Genomic DNA, 27,495 nt, shown 5'->3' with positions numbered 1-27,495 from the left:
TGTAGCATTAAATCACTTGCTCACCAATGGATCCTCTGCAATGAATGGGTGCCGTCAGAATGAGAGTCCAAGCAGCTGATTTAAAAACATCACAATAATCCACACAACTCCAATCCATCACTTACGGTTACATCTTGTGAAGTGAAAACCGGTGAAAAACTCTCATTCTGACGGCACCCATTCACTACAGAGGATCCATTGATGAGCAAGTGATGTAATGCTCCATTTCTATAAATCTGTTCTGATGAAAACTTATCTACATCTTGGATGGCCTGAGGGTGAGTACATTTTCAGCAAAGTTTCATTTTTGGACAAACTATTCCTTAACGAAACTTAAATTCATTCTAAATTCAATCTAACAGCTGCCACTGATGGTCATGGGGCCACAATGTGCATTGAAACTGTTATTGTTAATGTCTAAAATGTTCTGGGGGACAAACAGTCAAAAAGAATTAAAAGAAATTGTCCTGAAAAACATATACAATATTTTGTCCATAAAATTTGAGTAAACAAAACATTGCTGCTGGGCTCCCCTTTAATAGAGGCGCAGTAAATCCAGGCCAACATTACTAGTTCATGTGTTGGTTTGAGGGAAAACAGCTACAGTCCAGTTCAAAGAGACGGAACACAAAGACAGACAGCTTTTGTTGCCTTTTGTTGGAGATTTAAAGTGATGCGACAAGGGCCTCCAATTCCTTCTGTGCTTCCTCATCCTTCAAAAAAAAAAAAAGAATTACATTGACATGAGACTGAAATTACAATAAATCAGATTCAAAACAAAAGAAAAACACCTCATTAGTCTCAATGCTCATTGCAGAGGCCGCGTCACACATCTGTTGGGCTTGACTCCTCTGACCCAAGTCTTTGTAACACTGACAAGAGAAACATGATATAGGTGCAGTTACAGTAAACCCTTACAATGTTCTCAATGTTCCTTTACTGGCTCATTTTCAACATCTCATGAGCTGCTTTTTCTGTTCACCTTGACAGGAACAGACTATTTGAGCAACACAAAGTGCATTTATTACATTTTACATGCCATTTAGCAGAAACTGTGCAGAATTTCTATAATAGTCTATGGTTCTTATTTGGATGACATCATTTTCATTCACACAGACAACTTAGAAAACAAAGCGAAGAATGCAGTTTAATTGTCAAAAAAAAAAAAAGTTTATGATTCTTATACTTTTCCTTCATTATGATACTGTGCACAAATAAACATGGATTTGGCCTAAATACAATTGCTAAGTAAAAAGCTAAAGGCAGTTTATAAATAAATTACGCAGGGTCACTCCAACGCCACCACCACAAAACCTGCAACAAGTCTTTCAGTCTTTATTTAAAAAAAAAAAAATTTCCCTGGAAGTTTGAGTTAGAATAGTTTGCAAGAGCATATAGAAGAACATTCCATATTAGTTATGTTAATACTTAATATATGCTGCTTTGGAAGGTAGCTATGTAGGTGGTAGTCAGCAAGGCAGCTCACTTGGTTTGGAACAAAGCCAGCAAAATACCCAGTCAATATTATTATTTTTTTATTATTATCAATATTAAGTTCCTTTATAAAATAGCCAAGCAAAAGAGTCTTTACCTTGGCTAAAAACACATAGTTGAATTTTGAATACTGGGGACTGATCTCTTCTGCCTGTAGAATTAAGCAAAAGACAAAGTTAGCAAATGCAATCTGTTATCCACAGTCAGACTGAAATTATGAACCCCAGCCAGGGTTGCCAGGTTTTCTCGACAAAACCCACCCAGTCGCGTTTCAAGGTGTCCCCTGTTAAAAATCGCATTTCAGGAGTTAAATACACGTTTTTGGTGGGGTTCTCCTGGTAGAATTCACATTCGAGGGGCTAAGTATCACGTCACTGAGGTCGCTTCAACCAGCAGACATGAAAAACAACCCACGACAACATTGTTAAAGTAGCCCAATTTGGCAACACTGCGTCCATCGTTTAGTTGGGAATTTCCAAGCCGCTGTCGCCGGCGCCTCTACACCAGACCTTGTTGCCGATCTGCCTTTTTCAAGGCACTCTTTTGCAGACATAAGAGGAATAACTGAAGGATAAACTACTTAAACTGAATTTGTTAACAACGGTTTTGTGCGCCATTTCAAAGACTGCATCTATAAGTGGCTAACAGCTAGCACTGAGGACAACAAGTTATTTGACCATGTTTATTTTTTTTTTATACGAGTAAAGAGACATGGAATGACAGACACATGGAGTGCTTTATTATTTGACGAGTATTAATTCATGCACATTGTTATGGAGGTGTACGTGTTGTCTGAAAATACTGTGATGGATGTCCAGCATTTGTACATTTCTGCTGCTGTGGGCGTGTCATCATTTTAGAGTGTTAGAAATTAATCGTGTATTGGTGGATTACTTTTACTTTTGGATATAGCCTACTGTTGAGTTGTTGATCAGCTGTAATTGTCGTTAAGAGCCTGTGTGTGGCATAATGTGTGAATTATATGCATATGGCTGCGTAAGCTGTTACAGAGATGTGTAAGTCTATGTAGTTTACAGTTGCTTACTGAAGGCCCTGACTGAAACCCCACGGCTCGCTACTGACTATAGTACATAATGAACATGAATTAACATCAAAAGGTATGCTATTATATAAGAGAGCCTACAGTACAACAGTTGCAAACTGCGGAAAACATGTAAAGCTTGTAAACATTGCAAAGTAATAAACATTTACCTCTGAATTACCATTTTGGTGTCTATAAGCTCATCAGTCAGCTAGAAAAATAACCATAAAGAGGTGCATTTTGCTATATTCATGCGCTATTCCATTTTAATATTTTTACTTAACTTTTTGTCTATGATTAAACTCCTATAAAATTGCATTTTACTAATTAAGAAAAACAGACTGAAAGTGTGAAAGACAGGACACACTCTTAAAAATAAAGGTTTTTCACAGAACCATTTTTAGTTCCACAAAGAAGGTTCTTTAAAGAACCATCTCTTTCTGACCTTTTTATAATCTGAAGAACCATTTGTGAAACTTAATGGTTCTTCAGATGTTAAAGGTTCTTTGTGAAACCATTTAGACAAAAAAGGTCCTTCTATGGCATTGTAAAGCACCTTTATTTTTAAGAGTGTATGACAACATTTACAGGATGTGTTGAGGTGGAGCCCAAACTACACTCATGATGATTCACGATGACTCGTGATGCTTATGGTCCATGATACTGGTACAGATAATGAACATTTCTTTATGACTGCATATTTCAAGTTGAAAAAGACATTTAGACAAGATGGATTAAAGTGCTGATAAAGTCAAGAAAAGATGAGACATAAACACATAACACTATGATTGAAGTGTTAAAATGTAAAAATAAAATGCATATAAATAATAAACTAATAAAATAAATAAAACACATTTATTCTGTGGCACCTAAAAAAATTATATAGTGCCTACATTTTTTTTTTTACATGAGCAAATGGCTCTTTACTCGATCTTTTTGTTTGGAGCCCTGAATTTATGTATTAATATAATTATATTCTTATATTTTATATTATATATAAATATAATTCATAAATATAAAATATTTTTCTTAAATCTATGCATGCGTTTGTATTTATATATAATAAATAAATATACACACATTATGTAAACAATCCTATTTTGGATGTGATTAATCATTTGACAGCACTACTATTGATATAGAAACAGACTGTTTATGTAACATATTTTTCGCATTGCATGTGTAGTTAATTAAATGAGATCATGAAAAACAGCTCTCTCTTGAACAAATGACTGAACTGCTGGCAGGCAAATGTCTAGGGTACATTCTCCAACGTGTTAAATTAGATATTAAACAATTACCATTGCAGGCTGTACACCTCCACTCTATAATCAGAGCAATAAATAACACTGTCAACATTTATGAGACTTACACAATCACACAAAATATAAACGCTGCAGTAGCCACATATATTTGAGCTTATGTTTTCAACAAAGAAAAAAATATAGCTTTTCTCCTCCTTTTGATAAATTGAGTTTGAATGATCTTTACATTAATACATGTACAATAATATTTGATCTTCTAGGGTGAAAGGAAAAATATTAAAAACACATTTTCTCATAATCTCAAATCCTGATTTTCCAAACAAAAACCAACAGATAAACATTTGGAAGAAATCTATTATTCATGAAAGCACATTTAGTGGTGAGATAATTTGAAATGAACTATGTTGCCAAATGTCTGCCAGCCTAAAATCCTACTCATATACTACCGTTCAGAAGTTTGGGATCGGTAAGATGTACTTACCGATTTAAAGATTTACTTTTTTTTTTTTTAAAGAAGACTCTTATGCTCACCAAAGCTGAATGTATTGGCTTAAAACACATTAAAAACAGATTTTTGTTTTAAATTGTATAACATTTAAATTAACCACTTTCTACATAAAAATATTTTTTAAATGATTTTTTATCAAGTATTTTTGATGAATATAAAGTAAAAGAAAAAAATAAATATATATATATTTTTTGCATTTTTTTTAATTGATTTATTTGACTTTTTTTGTAACAATGCTATTTTTGTTTGCTGTCATATCTGACCGATTTAATTCATCCTTGCTGAATAAAAGCATTAATTTAAATCAATCAATCTTACTGACTCCAAACATTTGAACAGAAGTGTGCATCCTGAACATCTCAATTTAAAACTAAATGCATTTCCAGCTTCTGCTCTTCTATGAAGCCTTTTTTGTAAATTATCATGCAGTACCATGTATGTTACATTCAACTAAAAATGTTTGTCCAAAGAGATGCATGGCTGTATTGATGCTTGATTTTAAGCACCTACTTTACTAGTAACAGGCGTAGCTGAAACCCATTACATTGAAGGGGGTTTCCGCATACTTTTGGTTATGTAGCTAATAAAGCTGGATTCTATATGAAGGTGTGTAGATGAAGAGACATCATGTTATTTGGTCATAAGCTGTTGGCATAGTTGCTTGGTGTCCATTTTTTACCCAAAATTAGACTATTAATGATTTACGATGAACAACGATTGCCTATTTCTCTCCTTTAATCAGACATTGTGTTGTATAACTCTACAGAATGCTGTGTTGTCTTGGCAGGGTGCAACAAGTCTAAACACAGACCCTTTAAATAAGTAGTGATGGGTGAGATACAAAGGACAGGAGAACATCAGAGGAGAGAGCACCTTATGTAAAACACTGAATGTAGGAACACAGGTCATAAATGAACAGGGTTTGTTATTTAAACTGGGACCTCTAAGACAAATCTCTCTCTTTTTCTCAGCACAGTAAAATAAGTTAACTATCATGTCAGCCTCCCAAATATCCATAACATACACTTAATACTAACACTAAATAAAGAGGCTCTTTACACAATCAATCACCAGTGCGTCCGAGTGATCAGATCCCCACCTTGAGGAAGTTGTGCAGGGCGTCCTGGATCGTGGCACTGGGTGGCTCTCCAAACAGAGTAGAAGCAATTTTCCTCTCAATCCAGGTACATTGTGACACCTGCACATACAATAGGTTTATAAAGAATCATGACTAAGAACGTCCTTTATCAATGTGCAGATAGGCAACAAGTGACCACATAATAAGTGACCACAATAAATAAATAAATAGAAATGTGTATATATATATATATATATATATATATATATATATATATATATATATATATATATATATATATATATATATACACAGTACAGACCAAAAGTTTGGACACACCTTCTCATTCAAAAAGTTTTCTTTATTTTCATGACTATGAAAATTGTAGATTCACACTGAAGGCATCAAGGGCTATTTGACCAAGAAGGAGAGTGATGGGGTGCTGCGCCAGATGACCTGGCCTCCACAGTCACCGGACCTGAACCCAATCGAGATGGTTTAGGGGTGAGCTGGACCGCAGACAGAAGGCAAAAGGGCCAACAAGTGCTAAGCATCTCTCGGGGAACTCCTTCAAGACTGTTGGAAGACCATTTCAGGTGACTACCTCTTGAAGCTCATCAAGAGAATGCCAAGAGTGTGCAAAGCAGTAATCAAAGCAAAAGGTGGCTACTTTGAAGAACCTAGAATATGTTTCTTCTGCTCATCAAGCCTGCATTTATTTGATAAAAAATACAGAAAAAACTGTAATATTGTGAAATATTATTACAACTTAAAATAATAGTTTTCTATTTGAATATACTTTTTAAAAATAATTTGTTCCTGTGATGCAAAGCTGAATTTTCAGCATCATTACTCCAGCCTTCAGTGTCACATGTAACATCCAGTCTATCACATGATCATTTAGAAATCAATCTAATATTCTGATTTATTATGAGTGTTGGAAACAGTTCTGCTGTCTAATACATTTGATGAATAAAAGGTTAAAAAGAACTGCATTTATTCAAAATAAAAAAAAATTCTAATAATATATATTCTAATATTATATTTTCTTTACTATCACTTTTTATCAATTTAACACATCCTTGCTGAATAAAAGTATTGATTTTATTTTAAAAAAAGAAAAAAAAAAATTACTGACCAGTAGTGTATATTGTTATTACAAAATATTTATATTTTAAAAACATAGCTTCTTTTTTTTTTATTATTCATCAAAGTATCCTAAAAAGTATCACATGTTCTGAAAAAATATTAAGCAGCAGAACTGTTTCCAACTTTGATAATGAATCATCATATTAGAATGATTTCTAAAGGATCATGTGATAATGATCCTAAAAATTCAGCTTTGCATCACAGAAATAAATGATAATTTAAAGTATAATAAATTTAAAAACAATTATTTTAAATTGTAATAATATTTCACAATATTACATTTTTTTCTGTATTTTTGATCAAATAAATGCAGGCTTGATGAGCAGAAGAAACTTCTTTCAAAAACAGTAATGTTTCCAAACTTTTGGTCTGTACTATATATATATATAAATAAAAGAAAATTGCAACACTCATTTAGTCAGGGTATATTCATTTCTGATCAATGAATTCCCAAGACTTTAATTGTATTTTATTTATTTAAGCAGACTGCACTCGTAATAATTATATGCATGCTATTGTTCAAAAGTTGTTTTAAAGCTATCTGTACTTTTATTTAGCAAATATAAATTAAATTACTGTCAGTAAAGACATTTATAATGTTACAAAATATTTTAAATAATGCCATTCTTTTGAGCTTTCTTTTCACCAAAGAACACTAATAAGAAGTTTAACTATTTTCAACATTGAGGATGTTCAGTGAGCAGCAATTCAGCATATTAGAAGAATGTTTTCTAAAGGATCATGTGACACTGAAGACTGGAGTAAAGTTTCTTTTTTCCAAATTAATTACATTTTAAAATATATTGAAATAGAAAACAGTTATTTTAAATTGTAATAACATCCATCCATCCATCCATCTTCTACCGCTTATCCGGGGCCGGGTCGCGGGGGCAGCAGTCTAAGCAGAGAACCCCAGACTTCCCTCTCCCTAGACACTTCCTCCAGCTCTTCTGGGGGGACACCGAGGCGTTCCCAGGCCAGCCGGGAGACATAGTCTCTCCAGCGTGTCCTAGGTCTCCCCCGGGGTCTCCTCCCAGTGGGATGTGCCCGGAACACCTTCCCGGGAAGGCGTCCAGGAGGCATCCGGAACAGATGCCCGAGCCACCTCAGCTGACCCCTCTCAATGTGGAGGAGCAGCGGCTCTACTCTGAGCTCCTCCCGGGGGACTGAGCTTCTCACCCTATCTCTAAGGGATCGCCCAGCCACCCTGCGGAGAAAGCACATTTCGGCCGCCTGTATCCGGGATCTTGTCCTTTCGGTCATGACCCAAAGCTCATGACCATAGGTGAGAGTAGGAACGTAGATTGACCGGTAAATCGAGAGCTTCGCCTTGCGGCTCAGCTCTTTCTTCACCACGACAGACCGGTACATCGACCGCATTACTGCAGAAGCTGCACCGATCCATTTGTCAATCTCCCGTTCCATCCTTCCCTCACTCGTGAACAAGACCCCAAGATACTTAAACTCCTCCACTTGAGGCAGGAACTCTCCACCAACCTGAAGTGGGCAAGCCACCCTTTTCCGACTGAGGACCATGGCCTCGGATTTGGAGGTGCTGATTCTCATCCCAGCCGCTTCACACTCGGCTGCAAACCGTCCCAGTGCATGCTGAAGGTCCTGGCCTGATGAGGCCAACACGACAACATCATCCGCAAAGAGCAGAGACGAAATCGTAATTGAATTGTAATAACATTTCACAATAATTCGTTTTTTACTGTACTTTTGATCAAATAATTGCAGCCTTGCTGATCATAAGAGATTTTCATAAGAGATTTCTTTTCAAAACTAAACTTTTGAAGGGTAGTATATTCACTATATCCAGTTCCATTAATTAAAATGTTATTTTGTGTGTGTGTGTGTGTACGTTTTGAAAAAGAGAAAAAATAAATACATTTCCCTGATTTCGCCAGGCTTTTTTTGAGCGTGGGAACCCTGATTCAGGCTTTAACTAACACAATGTCATGAATTTCCCCAAACACACTAATACCAAATGCTCTGTCACTCACAGCATAACACCAGCGGCCCAGCAAGTAATACGACAGAGGATCTTCAGGATTCAACTCTATTGCCTTATCCAGATGATCCTTGAGACAGAGAGAAAGAGAGAGAGGAAGAGAGTGAGAGGTTTCTTTCTATGTGGCAAGACTTGTCTGATCTCTACAGCTGAGATACCGCAAATATTTTTGCTGAACTGTCTCGCACGAACATAGAAAAACCCACCACACGCATCTGTCATTCAGCTCCTCTCTCTCTCTGCTAGCTCACCTGCCAGGGCTCTGCAGGTGTGTGGTGTTTGGAAATCTAGCTGACAGCTAAGATAAAATGCTACGTGTATCAGAGACTGATCTGCTCTTATGAAATACGTGTTTGCGTGTGGTACCCTCATTCCATTTCCTCTCGTCTCAGATAAGATTATGAACACTAACTCTCACAGAAGCTGATGCTATGCTCCCATCAACACATCCAACCAGTGAAATCAACTGAAACGACCTTATGCTGAGATCACCGTATCATTTACTGCCCTTAAACTATTCTCTACATAAAGCACAGGGCAGCAATAAATGTGAAAATAATTAAGGTCAGATTTGTAACTGGGAGCATCTGGAAGTAATTAAAAGAGGAAGTAACTGGAAGTAACTACTTCCTGTTAACATGAGCTCAGCTGTAAACAGTACATCTGAACTGTTCCAATATTCTGCTGTCTGCATTTAAGCTTAAGACAGATTGGATTTAATATAAACAGGAAAAAAAACGTATTTGAGATATATATTTTATTTTATTATATTTAAGTGGCATGTTCTACAATGGAGCAATTAAGATATTTGTCTACACATTTGCCATCCAAAAGAACAAATATGCACACTCACCTTAAAAAGATAAGCATTTTTTATTTTATTCTGAATAGACTCATACTCTGACAGGAGCCCACAATGTATAGCATACCTGTGCAAAGATAAACAAAAACAGAGAGAGAAAATTAAACAGTAATAGTAATAAATGAACTGATGCTATGCTAAATTCCATTAATTAGGGGTTTACAGTTGGAGCATCAAAATGAACTTTAACCTCTGCCCCTTGCCAGACAAATGACCTGACTTGTATATTATCAAACTACTATGGATAGCTGTGGAGAGTAACTGGTCACTGGAGACTATCCAAAAGTTTATGAGTCAATTCTAAGAAGGTTGGAATCTGTATAGAAGTATACTTCTAATTAATAAAAGTATTAACAAACTTAAGAAATATTTAAACATTTTTGTCGACTTGTTTCCAATATTTTCATGCTATGATCTAAGCACCATTGGACAAAATTAACATCAGCTCTTCAAACCATAAACATTTTATCTAATAAAAAGCTACAAGTAATTTCTTATTACAAAATCTGACTCGAATTACTAACTGAATTAACCACCTTCAAAGCCGCTATAAATTGCTAATTAATGCACACATGTGCCAAGTTGAACTGCCAACCTTTAATCTAATGAACTAAACTGTGGAAGAATTATTTTGATTATTAATATTTACACATTTAACTAGGCTATTTAATAAAGATTGATGTCTTTTATCATGTTGCTACTTGAGGCTGCGCAGTGATTTTAGGTGTAGGACTGATGTGCGTGTGTATGTGTTGTGTGTTTATGGTGTTTTGAGGCGCCAGCTGAGAGGTGATCAAAGCTGTTCCACCATAGAGATGTAAATCTTGCTGGTACTCACAGTCAAACAATGGAGCCGGGCATAAACACCTTTTATGTGTACAATCAAGGGGTGAGGAGGTCAAATGACTGTCACAGGAGGTGAGAGGGGCTCCATTTGTCTGAGTCTGATTGGGTGACAGACTGTGTAGCAAAAAGACTGAGTTCACCAGAGGAAAAACACAAAACTAGCACAGACGTACCTTGATGGATAGACTTACTGTACTCAGTCACCCTGGTGTGTGTTGTGTTTGTGTGTGGGGGGTAGGGGGTGGGGGGGTAGTTGTGCTGTGGGAATGAAGCTTTTTTACTGGCTAGGAAAATTAAATGCATGCAGGAAAGAGATTCAAGTAACAAAAAGATGCACGTCCATGGACCACCCACAGTCTGTTCACTGACCAGCTGAACTTATCAATCTAGCAAGATCTAATCTGATTGGCTGAGTTTGTGCAACCTTGGAGAGTAAGGACAGAGTTTTAAGAAATTTGGAAACCAAACTGCATTTACAAGGCTAAATAAATAGTACTGCAGGGATTACATATCTTTGTAAGCTGAACCCAGAAAAGAGTTGCATTTAGCATTTCCAGTTCCATCATCCAAGGCAATGTTTTTTTTTTTTTTATTAAATGTCTGAAAGGTTTGTGGTTAACACAAGATCAAAATATAAGACACCTGTCAGTAATATCCACTTGTAACATTTTTAAAGCCTTTACTTCAGCTGTTTAAAAGGACTACAATGGACATTTATTGCATCAAAGCAAAACGGTCAACTCATCATTTTCACAGCTTAATTCTGTCCCTAATCATGCTCTTGCAAACTATCCCAACTCAAACTTCCCAAAAAAAAAAAAAACATTTTAAATAAAAGACCAAAAGACTTGTTGCATGTTTTGTGGTGGTGGCGTTGGAGTCATGTGACCCTGCGTAGTTTGTTCATAGACTGCCTTTAGCTTTTTACTTCCAGCAATTGTATTTAGGCCAAATCCATGTTCATTTGTGAACAGTATCATAATGAAGAAAATGTATAAGAATCATAAACTTCTTATGGTTGCTTAATTTCTGCAGTAATACAAAAGCCAATGGAAAAATCTTTTTTTTTTTCACAATTAAACTATATTTGCACAAATTGAACAGCATACTCTGCTTTTTTTCTAAGTTGTCTGTGTGAATGAAAATTATGTCATCCAAATAAGAACCATAGACATTATATTTATGTGTTGCTCAAACAGTCTGTTCCTGTCAAGGTGAACAGAAAAAGCTGAAATGTGGACTTTATGCTGTTTGTCAGAAGTCTGACTTTGAACTGAATAACAGCAGTTTTAGTTTTTCATAGAGAATAATTGAGAATGAACATTATGTCACTATGTTGAGGAGCTGGCTCTCTAAGCTTGGCATTCAGGACAGACAGTGTAGAAACATATTTCCCCTACTTTCTCCTAAAGCAAACAAACACTTGGGCAAGTTTTGACAATTTCTCTGTCTGGCTACTGTGACAAAATGGTGCAGAGAAGGACAATTACATTGAACACTCTACACCAAAAATAGGATGACCAACCAAAACAGAAGATCACAAAGTTTGAGATGAGATCTCTGAGGGGCAAAGATGACGGATGCCTTAAAATCAACAGCTCTGTTCCAAAACTAAGTGTGCTGTCTGCATAGTCTGAAACTATTTGATTGCAATTTTTGCTGCCTGTGCATAGCGTTCCAAATCAGTCACTTATAAGGGTCCATTTCAGTCATGCTGCCTATGTAGACAATACACACTGGTTTTTGAACAGAGCTAACAAAGTCAAAACAGAAAAATTAGCTTGTAGTGTGTCTAAACCTTGATGACCTGCAAATAGATTTGAACTGAAGCAACATGAATACATACCAGAAGTGATTACTAATAACAACTGCTGGCAGAGACAGTGCAGGTGGGGAGAATGTTGCTCAATGTTCCAGGGGATAATTCCTTCCCCCCTCCTTTCACAGATTGGTTTGTGAAGCATTTTTATTCATTGCTGTCATGTTCTGGCAATGCCTGGAGGCCTGAACATTAAACCACAGCAAAGTGATGGAAGCCAGTGGCAGAAGTTCTGCTGGCTGAATGAGCACGTCACACACCTGAAAACATCTCCTCATTCTAGAAATCTGGGGTTTCCCTCCACAGGGGCATCATGGGTAAACATCCCCAATAATAAAAACGGTTTACCACGTGTGGATACTTTGTGAACAAGAATGTGGAAATACTGTTTCAAAGCAATACCGTTGGAAATACACAAGCAACAGATTGAAAATATTGAAATTCATTTGATAAATTTATTCTTCACCAGAATGACCTGCCACAAATCCAAAAAATCTAAATTTTATTTGTAATTTTTAGACTTATCATAGCACTGAGACTGCTCTAATCAGAGTTACAAATGACCTGCTCTTATCATCTGACTGTGGTTGTATCTCTCTATTAGGGTCACTTGATCTTAGCGCTCCACTTGACACTATTTACCACAACATACTTTTGAATAGACTAGAAAATTATGTTGGCATTAGTGAACTTGCATTGAAGTGGTTCAAATCATACATATCTGACCATTATCAATTTGTAGCAGTGAATGAAGATGTATCATATAGTTCAAAAGTGCAGTATGGAGTGCCACAAGGCTCAGTTCTACTGTAGGACCATTGCTTTTCATGCGTTACATGTTACCCTTGGAAGATATCATCAGGAAACATTGTGTTAGCTTTCACTGTTATGCTGATGACACTCAGTTCTATATTTCTTTGCAGCTTGGAGAAACATACCAATTCACAAAACAAATGGAATTCATAGTTGATATAAAAAACTGGATGACTAGTAATTTCCTACTGCTAAATTATAAAAAAAAACTGAGGTGTTAATTATTGGACCAAAAACCTCTGCATATAATAATCTAGAACACTTTCTAACACTTGATGGCTGTGCTGTCAATTCTTTGCCATAATTTAGGAGCCTAGCTGTGCTATTTGATAGCAATCTTTCCTTTGAAAACCATACTCCTAGTGTTTATAAAACCGCATTCTTCCATCTTAAAAATATATCTAAATTATGACCTATGTTCTCAACATCAAATGCAGAAACATTATTTCATGCATCCATGACCTCAAGGTTAGATTATTGTAATGCTTTACTGGGTGGCTGCTCTGCTCGCTAAACAAACTTAAGCTGGTTCTAAAATGCAGCAGCTAGAGATCTTACTAGAACCAGGAAGTATGACGATATTTGCCGGCTCCCTATTAAACATTGTATACATTTTAAAATCTTGCTAATACTCATTAAGCCCTGAATGGTTTAGCTCCTCAGTACTTAAGTGTGCTCTTATTGAATTATAGAAGGTGGATCAGCACCTAAAGACGACCTTTACAGCCCTGAATGTCAGCGGAGATTGTTTGATGAGAACTGAGCTGACCTGGATGGTGACATCACTAAGTCAACAATGAACCGAATTTAACTGAATAAAATGACTGTTTTCTGTTGTCCTTTTGCATTATCAGCATACGTTTTTCATGTTTAACACTGTAAAATTGTATAAAGCATTAAATAAATAAAGGTGGCTTGACTTGACTTGATGCCCAAAATTAAACTTTACCATCACAGGACTTTTAAAAAAATATTCTAATAGAAAACAGTTCATTTAAATTGTAATAATATTTCTGTGATGGTAAAGTTGAATTTTACTGTTTTAGATCAAATTGCATCACACAAGAAATAGGCCAACAAAGCTCATACTAATTTATTATCCAGAGGCCACAAATAAAGTGCAAAACTGCAAAAAAGTGCAAAGTGTGCAAAACGTAGTGCATTTTCAAACATATTATTTTTAGCCTTATTTGAATATTAACTTGTGACTAGTCTTTCATGCATCTATTTAACCATCAGTAACCTCCTTTACACTTCAAAGATGTCAATGTGTTGACTTTTGAGGACAACTGACAAAAAATACATTGCATGCTCAATTTATACAATGACTTCAACCATGTCTAAATAAGGTGACTGATGCAGCATATTATTTATTCAGAAAAAAAGTCTAAATCCTAGTTTTACCTACAAATTTAGTCATTTGCTGCCCTGCATGCACTGATATTTTTCTGTGGGAAATGCAAATTTAGATTTATAATTAAAAAGATGAATTGAAGCAAAGGATGTCAAGTTCAGTGGCCATGAAATCCAAGAGTGTTAAAGAAAACAAGCAGATGTTTGTTACTCTATTAGTGTAATTCTTCATGCTCAGAACAGGTCGGAGAGGTTTTGTGAGCTTCAGGCAGTTTCCAGTGTTCTGGAGTGAAACTTCTGTAAAGTTTATTCGATCTTGAAATGTGTGTGTGGGGGAGAAAGAGAAACAGAGAGCAAGTACAGAATGAAAATGACACCAGAAGAGGGAGAGAAGGGACTGTACAAGCAATAGTGTGGTTTGGCCAAGGGTTGTTTCTGGCAGGTGCTTAGAGACCTTTTGGTGAGTTGAAATATTATATAGACTCATACACAAACACAAACCACACAGAAACAAATGAAAAAAAAAAAAATCCACTGAACACTAAGATTTGTGGCTGCCAGAGGATTTCAATCAGTTATTTCCTCATGGGCAGAGAAAACCCCTGAGCAACTGGCCACAAACAAAGAGGTCTAAGAGTCAAACTGATCGACAGAAAGAACAGATTCATTTCACCTCTCGGCTCAGAACAGAAAGTTCTCTCTCATCACCTTGGGGTGAGTATTCAATAAAGTCTCAATGAAAAGAGATGCCATTGAAGGTCAGACTGACTCTCTGTTTGCAAGCAAAACCAGTTATGATGCAAAACAGAAGAATAAATGACCAGAATTAACCATGAGACAATGACAAAAACCTTCAGCTCAGGGAATCTGACAAAATAAACGTCAAACCCCAACAACTGAACAAAGTACATGCCAAAAGAAGAGCTGAAAATGGGCATTGTATCAGGACTTTCTAATACAAGTTTATTCAGAAAAGAAACTGCAAAACTTACAAAACTGCATTTACAGAAAACAATCACACTAAAATGTTGTGTGGTTATAAAGCCATTGCTATGCAGTTGCTAATATTTTATTGATCGACTGCCATCAAATCATTCAAACTAAACAGGCAGCTTGCCCTGCTCTTGGATTAGGCAGGATGATATGATATAAACTTAAACCTAAAAAGTGTTGAGTGATAATTATCATTATGCAATACATGAAGCTATGAAGCACGTGTTATCATGTGTCTTTCAATTTAAGGGAATGTCGGTTTCTCGCATTTCAAAACTATATAAACAATATCAGATGGACAAGCACAAAAGCATCCACATATTTAGTCAGTCATCTAAATTATGCCATGTGCCAAAATAAGCCTCTACCATTAGAAGCCTCTTATATGCTCACGGTTGATAAGCATGATGAATTAATTAATAGATTATGAATAAATTGATGAAAACACTAAAAATATTTATTTGTACCATTTAATATTATAATATTAAATATAGTATATATTTTTAAGTGTTTTAAAATGTATTACTGTGATGCAAATCTGAATTTTTCAGCCGCCAATACTCCAGTCTCCAGTGACATATGATCCTTCATTCTAATGTAAATCTATATTATTATTATTATTATTATTATAAATAATTATGATCAATGTTGATATTAGTTATGTTGCTTAATATTTATTTATTTCTAATTTAGAACTATATTTTGAAACAATGTAAATGTCATTACTACCGCTTTTGATCAATTTAATGCTGGTAAATATTATATTCATTCATTTCAAAAAGAACTTTGTGACCCCAAACTTTGAACGGGAGTGTATATACACTAATACTGCAACATAGCAAACATAGAAATTTCAAGCAATTAAGTAGGTGTGTGTGTGTGTGTGTGTGTGTGCATATTTATATGTTAGCTTGGGGCTGTCTTTGCATATGTTTACATTCCTAGGGTGTCGTGATGCTATCAAGAGGGTTTTGCAAGATGAGTGAACTTGCAAGCCTTTAAAACACCTCCGGTGCAGGACACCCACATACACGCACACCCACATATACATTCAGACATCCACAGAAACACACAGGAGCCCAGGTGCTACAAACAAGTATGCAAATGTGTTTCTCTACATATGAAGGCCAGATTTCTCAAAATGATCTTGAATAATGCAAAAACTCTTGAAACTAAATTGAGCACATTGGATTTGTTGAATAAACTAGGGCTGGGATAAACGATTATTTTTTAAACCATTAATCTAGCGATTATTTTTTCGATGCATCGATTAATCTAACGATTAATTTTTCCAGACCGATTCGATTTCAATTATCTCCCCATTAATTGACTACTAACAATTTATACATGTTGATTAACATATCTGAATGAAAAAAACATGAATTCCTTAACATTGCAATATATGTTTATTGCTCTTAAAATTACAAAATAAAAGACTGACTAAGAATGCATTACTTTGCACTTGTATAGAGATAGCATTCAATAAAACCTTGAAGCCTTGAAAACACATAGCTTACTGAAACTAGCTTACTGAAAAAAAATGTTCTTCTTTCAGATGAAAATAACAACAACTTGATGTCTAGCATTCAATAAAAAAGTTCACCCAAAATACTTGTTTAGAGCAATTGAAAGAATAAAGTAACCAATGTAAACTTTAGAGCTTTAAGCTAATACAGAGAGTGCTTTTCCAAAAAATAAAAAATAAAAATTAACAGTGGGAGCCAGCAGCCTGTCATGGAGAACAAAAAAATCTCCGAATGGTCCACGTGAAACTTTGGCGTTCCGCCCTTTTTCTATCGTGTCTAATGATTTTGGTTAATATGCACGAGGGAGGGAGGGAGAGAGAGAGAGAGAGAGAGAGAGAGAGAGAGCAAGACAGCGCTCGTGTAGTTTGAAGACTGTGAGTGCGCGAGCGAGCGTGAAACTTGGGTGTTTCGCCTTTTTTCTATCGTGTTTAATGATTTTGATTAATATGCACGAGGGAGAGAGAGAGCAAGAAGCGCTCGTGTTGTTTGAAGACTCTGAGTGCGCGCACACAGCCGGGGCTCTCTCTCGTACGCGCCCTGTCAGGCGCAGCAGTCATTCTATTCTACATCACTCACCGATCAAATAAGGCTTTGAAAGCCGCCAAAAAAAAAGATCAATGCAGAAAAACCCCTGGATTGGTTATATAACGTTGGACAGAATGTTGATCCGGCCATCGCGTATATTCAGCGCACATAAGGTATACGTTTTGCAAACGTTTTTTAGAGAAATAAAAACAAGTCGACGAATCGATGCGCATATTTTGCGTCGACGTCATCGATGACCTCGACGTGTTGTCCCAGCCCTAGGCCCCACAATATCACAGTAAAGTATAAGCTATGATAAAAAGTTTTCAGTAAGAGGTACGTGAAAGGCTGGGAATTAGATTATATTGTAAATAAGTTTAAAGTTTCTCAGTCAAATTGTCCAACATTATAGATGTGTCAGTGTTTTTTAATTTGTGCATTGAGATTAACAACAGAACTTTCCACTCTCATCTGCAATTTCATGGGTCTGCAGTCCAACTCTTATTTGCCTTGTTTAGTAAATCTGGACCCTAGTAGTCAATGGTTATTGCTAACTAAAACTAAAATCAAAACTACTTAAACTATTTTTTGTTAATTGAAATAAAGCTGACAAAATAAAATATTAATATGAATTAAAAAATATTAAATGGATTTTTAAATATGAACTAACTCACCACTGATGACCTTCAGCACACAGTGGATTGATGGAAATCACCTTTTCACCAACTGTTTTTCCTAAAACGAAAAAACGCAAACAAACTAAACAAGATATGACAGACCAGTAGCATCCAATCTGTCACACCTAAATAAAATGAAATTTAAAACATTTTTTTTCTCAGCAGATGATCACACACCTGTTCATCACTGGACTAATAAAACATACTTCCTCTAAAGATTTTGACAGAAGTGATAGTTGGTCTGCTTCCGAAGTCTTTGACACTAAAGCCTTCATACAAAGAAGTGACTGTAGATAAGCTATTAAAGACATAATAGTAAAGAAAGTTCGGAAACCAAACTAGTTGACCCCCCCCCCCCCCAATGTACTCAAGGACTGAGTGGCTATTGTGTTAAATTTAATTGGCAGTGAGAGAAAAAAAAAGAACAGAATGAGAATAGAGTGCAAACAGATTAAGAGCAAAATACAGGACACAACCTAAAGACAGCATACACTTAACGATTAGAGGTAGTTGTGTTTTCATGAATAAGTCAAGATAGGTTATAAAATTCATTAGGCTTGTCAATCATTTTTTTGTCTAAATCAAATTAAATGGCAATTAATTAATTTAATAAATCACACTTAATTTTATGACCGAATTATTTGCAGAGAAAAGCAACCAAATGCTGATAATTAAATGATAAATTAAATCGATAGCAAGTATTACATTTGAACCATTATGTCAAATTATTCAATTCTGACACAAATGTCTGCAATGTACAAATACCTGTCCACCTGTAATAAGAAAAGCTGTGATTACCATTCTCAGCACAGCTCTTCTTCTCTGCAAGGTCTAGAGCAAAATCATGTGCATCTGCATAGGCTCTGGACAACCGCCAAAGGTACTGGCACTTCTGATCAAACTGTAAGCACATAAATGACGCGTGTTATTATAACATGTAAAATTATAAATGTCACTTTAAATTTAATTCATCCTTGTTGAACAAAAGTATTATTTTCTTTCAAAAACATTAAGAAAATCATACTGACCCCAAGCTTTTGAGCAGTAATTTACATACCTCTGCTTTCCTCTCCAGCAGAGCATTCAGGCCTTGTGCTTTCTCTGCCCCGTTACTGGTGTGCAGTCGGTCTGCTTTCCGCAGCAGAGCTGTGAGTTCATCCACTGGTTCCTGCAGTGGTTTTTGGTCATCTTCACTTTCATCTTCCTCGGAATCTGTCAGTGCGGTTATATACCTGTAGCACACAGTAGAGAAGACATTGAGCAAGTATCTGCTGTTGGAATATCAATTCCTGACAACAAGGATGCAATTTAAAAGTTTTTTTGAATTAAATGTATTTTGGAAAAATTAAGTGACTCTTTAAAGGAATAATTAGCCTAGAAATAAGGCTATCCAAGATGTAGATGAGTTTGTTTCTTCATCAGAACAGATTTAAAGAAATTTAACATTTTATCGCTCATCAATAGATCCTCAGTGAATGGGTGCCATCAGAATGAGAGCCTCCATCACATAGTCCATAAATTAACATCTTGTGAAGCAAAAAGTGGTGTTTGTAAGAAAAAAACCCATCATATTTTTTGTCTTGTCTGAATCAGGAGAGAAATATGCACAGATTAAGTATTGCTTAAAGCAAAACCAGTCCAAAACAATAAAAAAAAAAAAAAATTGTTTTTGGTTTTGATGGGAGAGGACAACAGAGGATGGACTTGTTGATGGAAGTGTTATTATGGACTCGTATTTTATGGACTATAGTCGTGTGGGTTAGTGTGATGTTTTTATCAGCTGTTTGGACCCTCATTCCGATGGCACCCATTCACTGCAGAGGATCCATTATGGTGAGCAAGTGATGGAATGCTGAAATTCTCCAAATGTGTTCCCATTAAGAAACAAACTCATCTGCATCTTCGATTGCCTGAGAGTGAATAATTTTCAGTAAATTTAATTTTTGGCTGAACTACTCCTTTCAATTTAAAACATAAAAATGGACTCAAATACATGCACATTACAGAGGCAAAGTGGATTTTATAATGCTTTACGTTATATTCTACCTAAAGGATACCTATCTGGAAGCTCAGGCAAAAATAACCTGCATAAAATGTGTGCTTTTTTTTCCCCAAACAAGAGACAGAAGGTGAAGGAATTCCCTTTGGAGGCCGAGCACAAATTTGGTAATGAATGTACAAACCTATGGGTGTTTTCAAAAATTGTCACTTGTGCAGTCAGTAATGGATATGCATTTATAAAGTGCTTACAGGCAAAATATCCACAGAATCTGTGCGCATGTGTAGCAAGCGAATTAATTGTTTACTGGGATTGCCTGTTTCAGACTGACACCTGAAGGCTTTCATGTAAAAACACTGTGAGGGTTGTTTACTTTCCTTATGAGGCACGCAATACCTGCCTAAGTTTTACAGCCTTAGAAAAACGTCCCTTTTCAATGACTGTAGGCGTTCACTTACACTCTCAGCAGCCGAGATGAGTGTAAAAACATTAATTACAGGTTCAGGGACAAATGAAAGACCTGAGAAAAAGTGAAAACATAAAAGGCTTCCATTAAGAGCTGGCACCTAAAGCATTTGCGTCATTCGCGGTTCATGAGAACATTTGAGACTTCGAGCGATAGTTCTGCAGGGATGTGCTGGAGCTGGAACCTCTCAGGGCACTTCAAAGTTACATACAAGACGGCCGCTCATGACAGTCAAAGGAAATAACCCACAGCCCAGGAATCAAAGAAACGCTTGGTGATAGAAATGCCAGGGATTGAGCTTCGTTCTAATCTTTATTCAGTACTCTGCCTGTGTGTTTTTGATTGTTTACATTTAATTCAAATTTTGAAATGGAAAACAGTTCTTGTAAATTATAATCATTTTTCACAATAGTTTTGTAGTAGTTATAGTTACACGATATTAATAGTAGCAGTAGTAGTTTTGGATGACACACAATATTTACAGTTAAAAAAATCTATTATAAAAGGTAACAAATGTTCCACAAATTCTCCAGGGACTCATATCACCCCTTAAAAAGATAAATAAATAAATCTGACACTAAGTGTGTTAGTGTGCACAAAATTGCACTAGGCCTTTAAAAATGGTTTTTATAGACCCTACAGTGAAAGAGTGAAGGTTTGAGTTCTTGTTATGGTTAATACACTTTAAATGTCCAAATAGAACTGAATAAAACTCTCATGTTTCAAGCCTATAATATGCAAAACAAAGCACAAACACTTTGTAAAGGAGAGCTGTTCAGGGGAACAAGGTTACCTTCCCAACAGTAAATAGCTTTGCACACATTGAGACGTAGCCCCTTGAGTTTGGACACAAAGACCTTTGTTATTCCTCTGGAATGGTACTAACCCCAAAAGCTACAAGTTGGGGGTCAGACAGATTTTATTTTGAAAGAAATTAATACTTTTATTCGGCAAGGATACATTAAATTAATCAAAAGTGACAAGACAACTTTCTAATCATCAAACAATCTTGAATAAAAAATGTATCATAGATTCCACAAAAGTATTAAGCAATACAAATGTTTTCAACATTGCCAATAATAAGAAATGTTTCTTGAGCAGCAAATCATATTGGAATGAGTTATGAAGACTGGAGTAATGATGCAGAAAATTCAGCTTTGCATCACAGGAATAAATAACATTTTTGAATATTTTACAATGTAAAACTATTTTATATTGTAAAAATGTATATAATAATAAAAAAGCACAGTATTGCTGTTTTTACTGTATTATTTTGATTAAAGAAATGCATCCTTTATAGACTCATTCCGTCCTTACGCATCTGTGATCTGACCTGTCTGCTTCTATGTAAACAACAACTTTTTTTCTAAATCTACAGCAATCAAACATAATAAATGATATCATTATAAATGTTCATGTATTTACATTCTTTAGCAACTAAGGCAAGCTGTGACGTGACTGTACTCAAGCAATGTAGGAACGGTGACAGAAATTACAAGTGCCTACATGAGAAAGTAAATATTAGGCTGTGATAACGTAGCAGTCACTCATTCAGATTGATCAGCCGGTGCTTTAAAGAGAGACAGAAAGGAGGAAATGGTTTTTGACAGATGAACAGTCCTTTGAAACCCAAGAGGCTCCAGGATCAAACTACACACACTCTCTTGAATCAACGTCCTTTGCTAGAATATTGTGTTAAAACACATCCTGCCTGCTCAAAGTAAAACCATAAAAACCAAGCAACACAAAAGCCAGTCATGGTCTAGAAACGCTCCAAAGAGACATATAAAAACAACTTATGAAAACTTGAACGCCTTGAGTGTTTCCTTTATTTTTACACTTGGAATATTAGGAGGCGAAGATGCACAAACCAAGTGGCTTAAGATAACAAATCATTTTGGACCTTTAAGGTGCTGAAGAACATAATGTCTCAAACATAACAAGAACTAAAGTTTAATGCTATGGAAAACAAAGCAGATTATTTCTGAACGGTTTTGGAAGGAGAATTTAGTGAGACTGGAACGGACTTGTAAAGTGCTTAGTGCTGAATTTAGTGAGCAGTTGTTCAAATGAATGACTGGAGGCAGTAGAGTTCAGACGACACATGATTTGGAACGCTCTCGGCTCTCTCACTGAATCACTCCTCAGCTATGCACACTATTCTAATCCTTCTAAAACACTCAATTATGTTACATTTGCCCAGAGTAGGAAACGTCAAAAACTAAATAAATAAAAATTTTGTTTCTATAACATTAGTTAAGGGGACAGTTTGAAACCTTGATTTTTGTTATTTTATAGCAATAACCATCATTAGTTTTTAGTTTTAAACATGCCGATTAGCTATCGGTAAAAAATAAATAAATAAAAGCATCAAAATAAAAATCATTATTTGATTTCTAATACTTACATATTGAAGGTAAAGAAAACCAACAGTTCTGGTTATGTTTAGGATCATTTTCAATTACTTTATTCATAATCTTATTATTTGAATCATATACATGCTTTAACTGGATTTAACCGATGCCTTCTGAAGGATGCGACACTAAAGACTGCAGGAATGGCTGCTGAACTAGAATAAACTCTAATATTTCAAAGTATTACTGTTTTTACTTCATTTTCGATCAAGTAAATACTGCCTTGGTGAGCATAAGAGACTTATGCTTATAAATAAAAAAAAATCCAGAAAGTGGATTTAAAACTGGTTTCCAAACTCTCTCCACTTCATTCTGCTTCCAAATAATGGATGTTCAAAATGATTGACAGGCAGAAGGTGTATTAGCTAAACAAAGAATCTAGCTAGCTGACTAAGGCTGTCACAGAAACAAATGTGATATTTTGTGACGTATAATTAATCAATATCTGTCAGGAAGAAGCATTTTCTGCCTTCTATAAATTAAAATAGAAACACCTGCCAAATTGGCATCTCAGTGAACTCACCCTCCTTCACTCTCTGCTTCTCCTGAGCTTTGTCTTTCACTTCTACCTGAGACTCCTGCTCTTTTTCTGCTACTGGGAGTTCGATGAAGGGGACTTGCTTTGTGAGCACTGATATCGTCCCCCCTCCGGCCCCTCAGTTGATCTCTGACATTGTCCTGCAGCTGTGGAAGTGCATCCTTCAAGGCTTTTACCTCCTCTCTGAGCTCAGACACACAGTGGATCAGAGCACCCAGCTGATCCAGCACCTCCGCCTGGCTCGTCTGCAGACCCAGACTGCCTGCGCTTCTGCTCAGGTGAAGGACTCTGCCACTGCCTGCTCCTATTTTGCGGAAGAAGACAATCACCAAGCTGATCCCAGCAGCCCCTGCCAGAACTCCCAAAGCCAGAGCCCTGCTGTCTGCTTGAGCCATCCTAAACTGCAGAGACAAGAGCGAAAGAATACTCTGATTAAACACTTCACAGGTAACGCACATAATTGTTATGCTAATTTTAATGCCACATCAAGAAAGTAACACTCCACATCATTTACATTTATTCATTTAGCTGACGCTTTTATCCAAAGCGACTTACAATTGCTATATATGTCAGAGGTCGCACGCCTCTGGAACAACTAGGGGTTAAGTGTCTTGCTCAGGGACACATTGGTGCCTCACAGTGGATTCGAACCTGGGTCTCTCACACCAAAGGCATGTGTCTTATCCACTGCGCTAACACCACCACATCAAGAATCTATATAGTAAATCAAAACTATTAATAAGATAATAATGATAATAATAATACCATAATAATACCATAATATATATATATATATATATATATATATATATATATTTTTTTTTTTTTTTTTTTTTTAATCCAAGTGTTCATCATCCTACAGGAAGTTACATCATTCTGGAGGGAAAATAACAGCATAAACATCAGTGTGGATGGATTCTGTGGTATATATTTAAATCTTAAACATTCCGTCCTGTTTGATATGCAAAAAATAATAATAATAATACGATATAATAAGATCGTAGATTACAACACAGCCATGAGGTTTGCAAGGTATTGCATAGCAAAAATATAACGTACCCATATTTTGGAATATGAATGAAAATGAATATTAATTACAAAATACATTAATACAATTGGCACTTTTTTGTCACAAGATCAGCAAGAAAACCAGCAATAATAATAAACGTATATAAATATTATGTTACAAGCTCTCAGTTCACCTTAAAGAAAAGCGTCAAGAGTTCAGAAAACATTTCAAACCGCAGCAGATATCAATCAACTGTCAAGGGCTTTACAGAATTATGCTATATGCCTATATACGCACATGTAGCGGGGAATAAAATAGTACTTCAAACAGCATCAGAGCAGGCCCCGTCAGTAAAAAAAACATAAAACAAACTCATAAATCAGTGACATTCTTAAAAAATAGCAGCTTTTACCTGTTCAAACTCTCCTGAGCGCAGCGGTGCGTCTGCAAAAACAGTCCGCATCGCTCCAGTGCTTGATACTGAAGGTTCCGCCATGATAACCCAAAAACAAGAATTATGTTTAATACTGAGTAGAAGTTAGACATTACTATTTAGTAAAATGTGGTGGATGAATGAACTAGTCTACTGATGAGTATCTATCTATCTATCTATCTATCTATCTATCTATCTATCTATCTATCTATCTATCTATCTATCTGTCTGTCTGTCATATATATATATATATATATAAATAATTGAACATTACACTCTCAAATAGCATTTTCAAATAGCATTTTTTATGCAATATTCAATTGTAACAATTCTAAACATATTACCATGTTCTTTAGATAGCATCTACTGTATACTTTGTACTTTGAATATTGACTCTATAAAGAGGCACCGCCAATAAGAAACACACTTTATCGTGATGCATATGTAAAATTGCAGATTAAAGCTGCTCAATGAAAATGACCTAAGAAAAACTTAGGCAAAGATTCAAAGTTCATTAAAATCACTCCTGTGTGGTTGATTGGAATGTTGTTCCAGGATCAACAAGGATATTGATCCAGGAACATGTTCACCAGGAACTTGGAGAAATCAGGCTCACTATTGAGGACAGAAGAAAACACTACATTCACTGCTCCCACCTACATTACTATCAGTACTGAGACTGGAACCCACTGACCTTTGGGTTACTAGACTAACTCTCTAACCATTAGGCCACAATTGCAACTTTACTCACCCTTACGTCATTCCATCTTGCACACAATTAATATTTTCTTTTTTTTTCATATAATGTAAATGTAAAATGACTTCCACATATCTGTCCACTGTAATGGACACCATGCATGAAAGGGCATCCTTGTTCTAAAGAAATCATGAGTTTTGAAAAATGTTTCTATATAAACAAGGTTTACTGATATACAGTCGTGGCCAAAAGTTTTGAGAATTACGTAAATATTGGAAATTGGAAAAGTTGCTGCTTAAGTTTTTATAATAGCAATTTGCATATACTCCAGAATGTTATGAAGAGTGATCAGATGAATTGCATAGTCCTTCTTTGCAATGAAAATAATTTTAGGAAATAACTTAATCCCAAAAAAACCTTTCCACTGCATTTCATAGCTGTCATTAAAGGACCTGCTGAGATCATTTCAGTAATCATCTTATTAACTCAGGAGAGAATGTTGACGAGCACAAGGCTGGAGATCATTATGTCAGGCTGATTGGGTTAGAATGGCAGACTTGACATGTTAAAAGGAGGGTGATGCTTGAAATCATTGTTCTTCCATTGTTAACCATGGTGACCTGCAAAGAAACGCGTGCAGCCATCATTGCGTTGCATAAAAATGGCTTCACAGGCAAGGATATTGTGGCTACTAAGAATGCACCTAAATCAACAATTTATCATCAAGAACTTCAAGGAAAGAGGTTCAATTCTTGTAAAGAAGGCTTCAGGGCGTCCAAGAAAGTCCAGCAAGCGCCAGGATCGTCTCCTAAAGAGGATTCAGCTGCGGGATCGGAGTGCCACCAGTGCAGAGCTTGCTCAGGAATGGCAGCAGGCAGGTGTGAGCGCATCTGCACGCACAGTGAGGCCAAGACTTTTGGAAGATGGCCTGGTGTCAAGAAGGGCAGCAAAGAAGCCACTTCTCTCCAAAAAAAAACATCAGGGACAGATTGATCTTCTGCAGAAAGTATAGTGAATGGACTGCTGAGGACTGGAGCAAAGTCATATTCTCAGATGAAGCCCCTTTCCGATTGTTTGGGGCATCTGGAAAAAGGCTTGTCCGGAGAAGAAAAGGTGAGCGCTACCATCAGTCCTGTTTCATGCCAACAGTAAAGCATCCTGACACCATTCATGTGTGGGGTTGCTTCTCATCCAAGGGAGTGGGCTCACTCACAATTCTGCCCAAAAACACAGCCATGAATAAAGAATGGTACCAAAACACCCTCCAACAGCAACTTCTACCAACAATCCAACAACAGTTTGGTGAAGAACAATGCATTTTCCAGCACGATGGAGCACCGTGCCATAAGGCAAAAGTGATAACTAAGTGGCTTGGGGACCAGAATGTTGAAATTTTGGGTCCATGGCCTGGAAACTCCCCAGATCTTAATCCCATTGAGAACTTGTGGTCAATCCTCAAGAGGCGGGTGGACAAACAAAAACCCACTAATTATGACAAACTCCAAGAAGTGATTATGAAAGAATGGGTTGCTATCAGTCAGGATTTGGCCCAGAAGTTGATTGAGAGCATGCCCAGTCGAATTGCAGAGGTCCTGAAAAAGAAGGGCCAACACTGCAAATACGGACTCTTTGCATAAATGTCATGTAATTGTCGATAAAAGCCTTTGAAATGTATGAAATGCTTGTAATTATATTTCAGTACATCACAGAAACAACTGAAAAACAAACATCTAAAAGCAGTTTAGCAGCAAACTTTTTGAAAACTAATATTTATGAAATTCTCAAAACTTTTGGCCACGACTGTACTTAAGATGCTTTTGCATCCAGATGGTGTACTGTAGTAACAGCATCTACCAGCAGGCGTCTCAAGGGTAATGCTAACTGTTGAAACTTTGACCCCTTGGTCAGACCATGCAATATTTTCACGATTTTGAATATTCTAGTTTTTTATGCATATTTTCACTATAGACTCCTA

The 27,495-nt window shown here is 36.2% G+C and overlaps 1 protein-coding gene across 2 annotated transcripts; it reads right to left on the bottom strand.

Moving 5' to 3' along the window:
- LOC132110457 (regulator of microtubule dynamics protein 2-like) lies at positions 1-24,890 on the bottom strand. Of its 2 annotated transcripts, XM_059517080.1 has the most exons (11): positions 24,803-24,890; positions 23,367-23,782; positions 19,022-19,196; positions 18,763-18,865; positions 17,962-18,022; positions 9,404-9,479; positions 8,543-8,620; positions 5,409-5,507; positions 1,592-1,645; positions 792-872; positions 1-713 (listed from the first exon to the last, which is right to left on the bottom strand). In XM_059517080.1, the coding sequence occupies exons 1-11, from the start codon at positions 24,884-24,886 to the stop codon at positions 666-668; spliced, it is 1,275 nt and encodes a 424-aa protein (XP_059373063.1). In that variant the 5' UTR covers positions 24,887-24,890; the 3' UTR covers positions 1-665. The 2 variants fall into 2 exon arrangements, with proteins under 2 accessions (XP_059373063.1, XP_059373064.1); XM_059517081.1 differs by lacking the exon at positions 8,543-8,620.
- Positions 24,891-27,495: the final 2,605 nt, after the last annotated feature.

Source organism: Carassius carassius, chromosome 30 (genome assembly GCF_963082965.1).
Source record: "Carassius carassius chromosome 30, fCarCar2.1, whole genome shotgun sequence".
Classification (NCBI taxonomy): domain Eukaryota; kingdom Metazoa; phylum Chordata; class Actinopteri; order Cypriniformes; family Cyprinidae; genus Carassius; species Carassius carassius.
The sequence above is the reverse complement of the archived record's forward strand: the minus strand, read 5'-3'. Positions and strand labels throughout refer to the sequence as shown.

What these genes read in the sequence shown, in the direction of transcription:
- LOC132110457 (XM_059517080.1), bottom strand. Translation starts at nt 24,886, where the DNA reads ATGGCGGAACCTTCAGTATCAAGCACTGGAGCGATGCGGACTGTTTTT. An exon ending in ACTATGTGTTTTTAGCCAAG is followed by an intron (nt 873 to 1,591) that starts GTAAAGACTCTT and finishes TTCTCTTGTCAG; the next exon opens with TGTTACAAAGACTTGGGTCA. An exon ending in TGAGCATTGAGACTAATGAG is followed by an intron (nt 714 to 791) that starts GTGTTTTTCTTT and finishes TTTTTTTTGAAG; the next exon opens with GATGAGGAAGCACAGAAGGA.